This window comes from Chenopodium album, chromosome 9, assembly GCF_948465745.1.
Source record: "Chenopodium album chromosome 9, dcCheAlbu1.1, whole genome shotgun sequence".
In the NCBI taxonomy this organism is placed as follows: Eukaryota; Viridiplantae; Streptophyta; class Magnoliopsida; order Caryophyllales; family Amaranthaceae; genus Chenopodium; species Chenopodium album.
Genome location: NC_137842.1, coordinates 60,663,352 through 60,674,363, shown reverse-complemented (window position 1 = coordinate 60,674,363; position 11,012 = coordinate 60,663,352). Strand labels below are relative to the sequence as shown.

The window sequence follows — 11,012 nt, the reverse complement described above, 5'->3', positions numbered from 1 at the left end:
AAGAATTATATCAGATTCAATGAAAGTCCAATGAACTAAACACATCAGATGTGCATAATTAGCTTTTTTATGTCAATCTTTCAACTCAGTATATCAGTAATCTTTTAATAGGAAAAAGTTTTGTCCATTTGGTACTTTTTGGATCATGATTGACTAACATCAAATAGCAATAAAAAGTTTGCTGATTTTTATTTTCACTCTTAAATTGAACTATTAGGCTTACACTTCCCTCACATCATGGGAAAGTAAGCAAGGTAATGTATGTAGCCGTATTAGCATACAATTTAAACATATACAAGTACAACACTAGACCAAATAGATTGGTAGTATGACTAGTATCATCAAGTGTGAATTGAGTGTGAAGCAGCAACAACAGCAGCACCAATGCCTGAGGCATCTTTAAACTGCTTGAGAACGACCATCTTCGATATTTCTTCATCGAGCAACTCCTCAGCAAGAGTTTTCTGCAGGCATGATTTAAACTTTTTGTATCTGCCAAACAATGACCCATCAATAGCAACTACAGTCTCCTCTGTCTTGGTTATATCCTTGCCTAACCTCTTCAGGATTGCCAGTATAGCAGCAGCAGCTAGTCGAGCACCTCGTGTAGCTACAATATCACATATCTTGACAACAAGCTGCTTCCTCTCCAAGGATAAGTTGGTTATCTAAATATCAGACGAATGACAATTACAATAATTCAGAAATCCAAAATTTTCTGTTTTGCTTGTTTTGATCATAAGCATACATGATGAAATCTCTATAATTAGGCGATGTAGGCCTTTAAACGGATCCCCTGAAAACAGTAAGGTTCATAAAAAAATCCAAGGATTCTTAGAAAATAATCAAACCTAAGTGCATCGAGCTTTCGTTTCAGGGAGGCCAATGCTGCAATCTCACATTTTACAGCAATGTCATTTGACTTAACAGGACGGAATTTAATTTGTACTTACAAAACTTGCTTTAGAGTTTGGGAGGACATTGGTCAAGTATTCTAAATATGGCACCGAATTGTATTTTATAGTTGTCCTTTTCACCTTAACAAGAAAAGGTTTCAAGAAAAATACGATACACTGTCATTTACAGCTAAAATAAGTCAAGATAAGATCAAATCATTGCTTTTCAAGTCAAATAACAAAGCTTTAATCATCATTACCAAGTACTCATGTTTATATAATGTAGTCGCATCGTGTCCAGCATGAGTGCAGATTGCAGAATGAATAATTTGCAATAAGGTAAACATGCTTAGGGACAAAGGAGTACTAAGAAACAGGGAAATGCGCGAAAAAAAAAAAGATTTTCCATAGTAAAATGTTTGCATTATTGATAAGAAGTTTATACCTCAAAGACCTCCTCTAGGCATTTCCCAACCACACTTAAGTCAGTGGATTTGTCACTATGCATCGCCACCACATTATACGTCCTGCATTCCAAAGTGAAAGACTTAGGCGCAAAATATTGGAACCACATAATATGACAGTACAATTATATTTGTCCTGGTAAAAGGACTGAATGCAATTTCCCCACATACGCCAGTATATAATGCTGTCGAAGTTTTGGAGGAGTTTTGTCACCAAAAAGCGCAGCATCATCAGCTAGTCGCTGCAAAATTCTACGCACAATTTCTCCCAAATATCTACCAGAAAGCATCTTTTCTAGAATCTGATAGATAATAGTGATTTGAAGGTTTTAGAATATGAAAGATTATCAATTTGACCATAAGAATTCAGAATACAGTTGTGATAATTACCTGCTTGTGGTGGTTTGGACTATCATTGTCTAATTCATGATCGTAGTCAGTTAAAGGAAGAAGTGGAGAGTTAAAATTACCCCATTCTGTGTTAATAACCTACATCTGACACAATTAGTAATTCATCCAAACCAACTGAATCAAGTTATCTTCTGTAACTCGGGAAGAAGGTAATGTTACCATCTGTCCTGATTCTGGTGGAAGACCATACGCCTTTACAATGTTTTCAGACTGTTCTACATAAGCTGCATTAGTTCCAGTACCCAATACTACAGCTGCAACGACATTGTTGTCGCAAAATCTTCCTCCAGCCAAAGCACCAACGGTATCATTGAGCTGATAAACATATGCATGTTAGCAACTCTGAAGTTCAGAAGGGGAAATTGCAGAATACTAGAATAGTGGACTGGTGTACAAGTAAAATAGCAGATTAACTTACCAAAGCAGTGACATTAACATCAATAGCTCGTTTCTCTAACGCCTTTGTCAATTCTTTCACCACGTCTTTACCAATCTAATATCGTTCAGATCATAAAGTGTCAGGCTGAAACGTTCATAAACCATGCAAAATAAGTTTAGATGGACATCAAGCAACTATATTGGTGGAGCTGTCTTCTTCGAAAATTCAAAAATCAGCATTCTAATATATTATAGATGAACACTATTTTATCAGATTCAGGATTTGTAACATGCAGATGAATTGGAAAGTACCACTATCAAGAAAAGTCAATAATAAAGTCCAGAGGACTAAAACTACTTTTAGTACTTAGATGTTGTGTATTCAAGGCTGATGTGTAAATAACTAAATATACATATTCTTCAATTCGGAGTTAATAGTCATGTATTAAGATATCTGATAAAAAAAATTGAATTCCCTAATAGAGATACAGCTTATGAATAAATGAAAAGAAACAAAAAGTAAAGTTACTTTTATTATGAAGGGTTGGGACAATGTGACAACTAATTTTAGGAGGACGGATATTTGTTGATATAGATGCTTTCAACTTAGAATGATCAACTACTCACTAGTCATTATACTGAACAAAATTTCACTGAACTACTGAAGCATAAGAGACTTACAGCATCTTGCACATCAAAGTCCTTTGTCCAATTAAGGAGAGTCCCGGAGTTTATCCTTGTTTGTTGTACTGGGAATGAGAAAGTAAACCCGAGTTCCCTCTTCTTACCAGGTTGTATCTCCGAATCAGAATCCATTTCAATAACATGAGAAACTTTCTCTGCTATATAATCAAAGAGTTCCTGAAATCAGAAATCTGTCAAGTTTCTGAGAAAGCATAGGTTTAGTTATAGCACAACATTTCATTCAAGACGAGAAGGGAGACAGACTTTACTTACATGTAACTTTCCAACCTTAATGTTTGGAGGCACCATGTAAGACTCGGATTTTAGATCAATGGTCCTATCTCCTTGCAATTTAACACGCATCACACGAAAGTTCGTCCCACCCAAATCCAATGCATAAAAGCATCCCTTTTCATGACTGAAAGGCAACAGCCACAAGAACACTGCCTACATTACTACATATGGAATCAAACAGCAAGGAAGACATCTTTACTGACATCAAAATCAATTCATTAATTAAAAGTCATACGACATGTACACATGAAAGACGATTTTAATCTTGAATCCTGCTCCACACTATAGGAAACACATATTAGGATAATTTAGCAAAATTGTAGTTCCTTGTCTCATATCAATGGTTTTTCTTCTCAGTTTAGCAACATTATTATCAAAGTCATTGCTGTCATAAACTCATAACCACTAGTACACACGCGCGCACACGCACACACGTATTCAGATTTTAATAAACAAAACCAAGTGACTTACAAAGAAACATCAAATCCACCCACCATCAACTCATCAAGGTTCAGAAAATGGTTGTCCTATGTCCACAACATGTAAAAATAATGCATGTTAGACTAGATTTTTCAATAGAATGAGGTGACAGGGTTGTTTGGATCAATTTCATTCAATTTTAGTTTGGTTTGTTTGTAATTCTACTAAGGGCTTGTTCTGATTTACTGAACTGGGCTGAACTGAATTGATTGGAGTTGAGCTGAACTAACCAAATTCAAGTCAAACAATTGAATAATAATCACCTACCCACTATACCTTTTCACTCATCCAATTAGTTCGTATACTCACCCACCTTTTTACTCATCTCGATACACTTTATTTACCTTTTTCTTACACTCAATTCACTTTTTTTCGTTTTTCCTCGATTTTCGAATCAAAGTTATTACTAGTGATGAATAACAAAAATTTGTAAATATTACTTGATACAACTAAAAACAAAAGAAAAGTTAAAAAAAAAAAGTACCCTGAAGGTAGGGAATCAACATAAGAAACAAGCATTTTGATAGAACTAGAATCTTCATCTTCTAAACCCTTTCTCATCATCAACTCCATTTCATTTGCCAACTGCTTCAGCAATTCAACTGATACCCAGAATTCTTCTTCTATTTTCTTCACCATTTCCTCTAATCTCACCCCATTTTTTACATTTTCACAATTACTCATCTTTTTTTCTTCAATTTTTCTAAGCCTTTTTTTTTAGCTCTTTTTAGAAAACCTTCTTAATGCATTTGATTCCCTAATATTTGTATGTGAACCTTTTTTGGATGTATTGTAATTAAAAAATGGCAACTGCATGAAATTATATTAATGGGGCGGCAAAAACAAAGGATGGAAGATGGTGGCTGCAAAATTCATGCAACAAAAACATTAAACAAAGACTTAGGCCTTATTTGGCCTCTTTCGTCTTAAAAAGAATAATATTCGGTAAAAATAAGTTTAACCGAGTTACAAACCAGAAGTCTACTGGGATCAATGCATAAAAACATTTAGAGGGAGCTTGTCCAAATATGAAAGCTTTTTTTTTTTTTTTTCACAATCACATACTCATACACGAATTTGATAAGTTATCAAGTTAAAGATAACTGCATTGCATTCACTAATCTGGGGAAATAATGGTTTAAATTGTAAAAAGAAATTTTTTGTTACAATTAACAGCAAGAATTATTGAACAGCATAAATATATACTAGACTAAACCCACCAAACAAATGCTAGTATTATAAATCGTAAATCGAGTGTGAAGCAGCAACTACAGCAGCACCGATGCCTGAGGCATCTTTGAACTGTCTAAGAACAACCATCTTTGACACTTCTTCATCGAGTAATTCATCTGCAAGAGTCTTCTGTAAGCAAAGTTTGAACTCTTCGTATTTCCCGAACAATGACCCATCTATAGCAACTACAGTTTCCCCTGCACTTGTTTTGTCTTTGCCTAGCATCTTAAGGATGGACAGTATTGCAAAAGCTGAAAGTCGAGCACCTCGTGTAGCAACAGTTTCACATATCTTGACAACTACCTTCTTCTTCTCCAGGGATATATTAGTTACCTAAATTTCAAAGAAATGATTATCATAATGGAGTTAGATAGTGGAAGAATCCTATTTCATTTGCATCTTTTGATTACAAACATAATCTAATTTCTCCAAACAAATTAAAGTTAATATGCACAAAATCAATCTGTTTACTGAGCAGACAAAACCAACCTTTCGCTTGATCGTTTTTGACAGTTAAACATAGAATACAGAAAATTTTGTGATATTGAAGTATTGAGATACATAAATAAGATATACATTAATTAAAACTCAATGCTTCAATATCACAAAAATTTTATATTTTATTGAAGTACTTTAATAAACACAATTATCAGCAAAAATATAGTTCAGGTAAGGGCTACTAAGTTCAATTTACCAATCTAAATAAGTTTTCGCATGTTCAGATTTTTCAAATAGAAAAACGAATTACCTAAACATTGCTTTAATATGATGTGGTCACATCATGTCCAGTATGGTACAGAAAGATGAATGAATGACTTGCAGTAACAGTAACAAAGGTGAACATGCTCAGGGAAATCAGTTTTACAAAACTAGAATGAATATACTAGTATAAGTATACATACCTCTAAAACCTGCTGTAGGCTTTTCCCAACCACACTCAAGTCTGTGGACTTGTCACCGTGCATAGCGGAAACAACATCCGTCCTGCATTAACCACAGTGTATTAGACCTCAAAAATATGTTGCAACAAAATAAGATGAAAATTTGTCCACAAAAAAAATTGATTGCATTTCTCACACATACCCCAAAACATAAGGTTGACGAAGTTTTGGAGGAACAATGTCACCAAAAAGCGCTGCATCATCAGCTAAATTTAGCAAAATTCTCCGCACAATTTCTCCCAAATATCTACCGGAAAGCATCTTTTCTAGGATCTGAAACATAATGTTGATTTGAATTCCTCAGCAGATGCAAGATTACCAATTATTTGATCATCAAAATACGCTTACTATAACAATCACCTGCTTGTGGTGGTTCGGACTATCACTGTCTAATGCACGATCATAGTCAGTTAAAGGAAGAAGAGAAGAATTGAAATTGCCCCACTCCGTGTTGATAACCTATGTTTTAATACCCAAAACAACCAACATCTCATTACAAAGATCAACACAGTTTTTTGTAAAGTAAAACTCAGGAAAATGAAGGTAAAGTTACCATTTGTCCTGATTTTGGTGGAAGACCATATGGCTTCACAATGCGTTCGGATTGTTCTACATAAGCAGCATTCATACCGGTACCCAAAATCACGGCTGCAACAACATTTTTGTTGTAAAATCGACCTCCGGCCAAAGTTCCAACAGTATCATTGAGCTGGTAACCATATAGAAGTTAGCAACTTCTGAAGTTCGGAAAAGAAAATTTTGACAGAAAAATTAGACTGATAAAAGTAGTATTTTAACTTACCAAAGCAGTCACATTTACATCAATAGCCCGTTTCTCCAAAGCCTTTGACAACTCCTTCACCATGTCTTTGCCAATCTAATCAGTTTAAGTTGATCAAATGTCAATTCAAATGCTCATGAACCAAGCAAATATTGGATGAATAAAAATAAAATAATGGATGGGATAGAAGTATAGAACTATCAAGCTCTCTGTGCCGAGTCATCCCCCTCAATGATGCAATTAGTTACTATTCAGTCTACAACTATGATTTTCACATTTAAGGACCCATATATAAAATTCGAATGCAAGCAGTGAAGAACTACAAAGTAGATATATGAAAGCAAACGTGTACCAATAGGCCATGCATGCCCAAAATACACTTCCTTCTTAATTTTATCTTATCCAAGGAACTTACTACTTAAAAGTTACAAGCTTTCAACTAGTTACTACATATAAACTAGGATTTTTCAGACAGTTTCAGACAAAATATACCGACAGAGATACCACTATAGAAGTCCAGGGACCTGAAACTCATACCAGATCCATCACCTATAACTGTTATTGCTAGACTAATGCAGACCAGTGAATAACACATACTTCATGCTTGTTTATAGAGAAGCATGATCAAAAGCACTCACATGGAACATTCCACATAAAAATTGATATAAATTCCCTAGATTTATGACTGTGTCAAACTGGCTGTAGAAGTAGAAGCTGGGGCATGCTTGGATAATTCTTAGACTTTAGGCTACATAAAAAGCATGACGCAACATTTCAAAATGCATTATACGGCCACATTGCTTCAGGAAAAAAAAACTGTGTCCAGAAAATATATTATTGACTTTACTTTTCTGCCACATTCTAATCTCATTTGCTAGTATTTCTAATGCCAGACATTTCATATTTACAGCCTTTCAGCCAAATGCATGTAGCTGAACATGGTACATTGGAACGTACAAAAAGGCATAAGAGACTTACAGCATCTTTTGCATCGTAGTCCTTTGTCCAATCAAGGAGAGTTCCAGAGTTGATCTTTGTTTGGTGCACTGGGAATGAGAAAGTAAACCCAAGCTCCCTCTTCTTACCAGGAACAGTATCAAAATCAGCTTTTACCGATTCAAAAACATGTGAAACTTTTTCCGCAATATAATCAAAGAGTTCCTGAGATCAGAACTAAACGTCAATGTCTGAGATAATAGAACTTATAGTAATTTAAATCAAACAATTCCCTCCAAAAGAGAAGGGAAACTGATTTCACTTACATGTAATTTCCCAATCTTTATCTTAGGAGGCACCATATAAGACTCGGCTTTTAGTTCAATAGTCCTATTTCCCTGCAATTTAACTTGCATTACACGAAGGTTTGTCCCACCCAAGTCCAATGCATAAAAGCATCCCTCTTCATGGCTGAAAGGCAACAGCCACAATAACACCACTCACATTACATTACTACATAGTACATACAGGCATACAGTATCAAACAGCAAGGGAGACAGAAATCGTTAACATTGTAAATCAAATACTTTGTATCAGAAAATTGAATTTATGAGGAGTGTAGCATAGCAACATGACAGCCATTTTAACAAGTACATACTGTGTTAGCAACTTTGTACTGCCTGTTCTTACTATAATTGTTTCAAATCTTACCTTGGATTATCCAGCTTTAAATGTACTTTTCATTTCACAATTACTATTACTATTTTATATGAATTATAATATTATATACACCATATCTATTACTTTTCTACGTAGTCATAGGTTCATCGAGATTAAAGTATTAAACTTAAGCATTTTAAACACTTTAAATCATTCTACTTTTTTTTTTTTTCCTTTCAACATTAGTCATAAAAATGAGACATCTGAAGTATTCATTCGGCTACGCTTTGTATCAGATGGCAGCAATTATAATATGAAACGGTGCCTAAAAGACAGTCACTGACCTATTATCTACCCACTTACCGCACAGCAAATGGAATTGTTAACTATTTGAGACTAAATATAACAAATACATTATTTAGTATTAAACATTTGCTGGTATGAGGGGTAGGTTAGTAGGTGTTGCTAGGTTGAGTTATAGAGAGTTGTAAAAGCAATGATGCGATTAGTTTAGTACCCGAGTCCCACACAATCACCAAGAGCCACAGAAGCAATGATGCAACTAGTTTAGTACCTAAGTGGCTAAGTCCCACACAATCATCATCTGAAGACCTTACTTAGGACTTAGGAGGCTTACATCATTAAAAATCATTGATATATGGCATTGCAGCTTGTTGATGATTTATTATGTTTTCCAATAGTTAACAAGCATATGCAATCACTTAATTACCAAGCAAATTAAGTAAACCTCATAATTTAATCCTATTTGGTCCACATTTGCTAGAACCTTGTCTCTAAAATTAGAATAGAGGACAAAAGAGACTCATCTAACATTATTCTCGTCATATATAGAATAATGAATATTTTTACCTATTAACAGGAACATTACATATGATGTCCTTGTATTTTGGCTTTTCCAAAAGATGGACATAGATTTGCTAAAATTCACATGATACCCTTTGATTATTGACCTCAATTTATAAGGCAAATCTTGTATCATTTCCCTAACATCCTCTAGACGCAAATCGAATCCTAAACTTGGGAGTATATTGTGTATCATACATTCATACTCACATCACAACCTCACATGGCCAAAAAAATCATTGATGACATATTCTGGAAACTACAGGGTAACAATTAAACAAATGACAGAAATATATGGCCATTGAGTAATGGAATCTTTGTATATAATTATTGGAAAATGATTGATGGTGTTAAAGAGTTTAGGCGGCGAAAAGCAATCAAATTCAATTAGATTACCAACAAAGGTTGCCTGCAATTAACCATCAAATATATATTGGACATCATATGAACATAGAAAAATAATATGGTCCACCATATAAAAAAGTCTGAAACACAAGAGCACCAGTGTATGGTTCATGATATGTTATAATCTAAGCTATAAAATATCAACCGTTAAGGGTCTAAATTCTATAATAGTACAGTATGCTTCATAAAAAAATTAATAATAATATTGAATAACTAAAATTGTTTGACAATCTTTATAATGTCATGCTTTGTCATCATAGCATGAGCAATCACCCAAAATTAAGCGTGCAGTAAATCTTCAAAACACAAAATTTTAGGTGATTCAAAAAAAAAAAAAAAAAAAAAACCTCATTTGAAGATTTTTAAATAAACATTAAATTTAAACATCGTTAGCTAGTGTATTCAGAGTGTAGATACACAATAAACGATGTCACAATTCACAAGACCATGTTACATTTCAACTTAGGAAAAACCTTTGGCTTATTTGTAAATAATCCGAACTTTATATCCAATTCGCTCAAAGGTAGAATCATTTCGGAAAATTTTTCCTTTTAACTTATTTTGTTTAATTTGTATACATTGTCACACAGACACACACCATTTGAAAGTATTTTCTTTTGGGGTCAATGTCAATTTCACATATGAAAAACAATAATCCATAATATCATTAATAAGCTAATAACATTTCATCATCAATGTAATGTAAAAAAAAAAAAACAAAAAATAATTGAAAAGAGAAGATTGAAGAAAGGAAAGATACCCAGAAGGGAGAGAATCAACATAAGAAACAAGCATCTTAATAGAGCTAGATTCTTCATCTTCTAGACCTTTCTGCATCATCAACACCATATCATCACTCAACTCTTTCAGCAATTCAACTGGTACCCAGAATTCCTCTTCTATTTTTTTCACCATTTCCACCAATTTTTCACCATTTTTTACATTTTCACAACTACCCATTATTCCTTTTAATCTTTCTGAAAAATCCCTCTTTTTATTTCTCTCTCTCTTTCTAATTTTTGTGAATGAATTAACAGAAATTTGGTAGTGTTAATCAATTATATGTATAAGTAACCAGTTTTGGGCTATCGGATGAAAATTATTATTATTAATACAAAACGGTGGCAACTGGCATGGAGTTGTTGACAAGTTTGTATTGAAAATGATGTATAATATAAAGTCTAGATCTGTGGCTTTTTGGCAGAAACAAAGGTTGAAAATGGCGGCTGCCAAAAAAACCATGTTAGAGAAAAATACAACTACACGTATTTGGTAACTAATTAGAATGTGACCGTTTATGAAATATCAACTCTATCCTCTAGTCGTTCTCAAAAAAAAAAAAAACTCTATCCTCTAGTCTCCTTATTTGGCTACTTATGTTGTTTTTATTCTCCATGTTTTTTTTTTGGCTACTTATGTTGTTGATTTGTTGTATGACTTTTGTTTTATTACTCCCTACTTCCTAGTCCGTATTATTATTGCATATTGGATTATCGACGTTTAAATTATTGAATCAACACGATTCAAAATCAAAATAAAGTTATTAAGAAACTGAGAAAGGGTAGCATAGTATATGCCAAGCATA

General features: G+C 33.8%; 2 protein-coding genes across 2 annotated transcripts; both read right to left on the bottom strand.

The window, feature by feature from the left end:
- Positions 1-267: 267 nt before the first annotated feature.
- LOC145558647 (hexokinase-2-like) lies at positions 268-4,346 on the bottom strand. The gene is made up of 9 exons (XM_081619956.1): positions 4,092-4,346; positions 3,107-3,251; positions 2,831-3,010; positions 2,190-2,264; positions 1,931-2,086; positions 1,751-1,849; positions 1,532-1,662; positions 1,342-1,423; positions 268-668 (listed from the first exon to the last, which is right to left on the bottom strand). Exons 1-9 carry the CDS (start codon positions 4,289-4,291, stop codon positions 342-344), a joined length of 1,395 nt encoding a protein of 464 aa, XP_081476082.1. The 5' UTR covers positions 4,292-4,346; the 3' UTR covers positions 268-341.
- A 379-nt stretch (positions 4,347-4,725) lies between these two features.
- Positions 4,726-10,678, bottom strand: LOC145558646 (hexokinase-2-like). The gene is made up of 9 exons (XM_081619955.1): positions 10,188-10,678; positions 7,825-7,969; positions 7,541-7,723; positions 6,584-6,658; positions 6,335-6,490; positions 6,142-6,240; positions 5,924-6,054; positions 5,743-5,824; positions 4,726-5,173 (listed from the first exon to the last, which is right to left on the bottom strand). The coding sequence occupies exons 1-9, from the start codon at positions 10,385-10,387 to the stop codon at positions 4,844-4,846; spliced, it is 1,401 nt and encodes a 466-aa protein (XP_081476081.1). The 5' UTR covers positions 10,388-10,678; the 3' UTR covers positions 4,726-4,843.
- Between the last annotated feature and the right edge of the window lie 334 nt (positions 10,679-11,012).

Excerpts from the sequence above, each read along its gene's own strand:
- LOC145558647 (XM_081619956.1), bottom strand. The coding sequence starts at position 4,291 with ATGAGTAATTGTGAAAATGTAAAAAATGGGGTGAGATTAGAGGAAATG. Across the intron at positions 3,011-3,106 it reads TTAAGGTTGGAAAGTTACAT|GAACTCTTTGATTATATAGC; the intron begins GTAAGTAAAGTC and ends TTCTGATTTCAG. Across the intron at positions 2,265-2,830 it reads ACTTTGATGTGCAAGATGCT|ATTGGTAAAGACGTGGTGAA; the intron begins GTAAGTCTCTTA and ends GAACGATATTAG.
- LOC145558646 (XM_081619955.1), bottom strand. The coding sequence starts at position 10,387 with ATGGGTAGTTGTGAAAATGTAAAAAATGGTGAAAAATTGGTGGAAATG. Across the intron at positions 6,241-6,334 it reads CACCAAAATCAGGACAAATG|GTTATCAACACGGAGTGGGG; the intron begins GTAACTTTACCT and ends ATTAAAACATAG. Across the intron at positions 5,174-5,742 it reads GCCTACAGCAGGTTTTAGAG|GTAACTAATATATCCCTGGA; the intron begins GTATGTATACTT and ends TTTGAAATTTAG.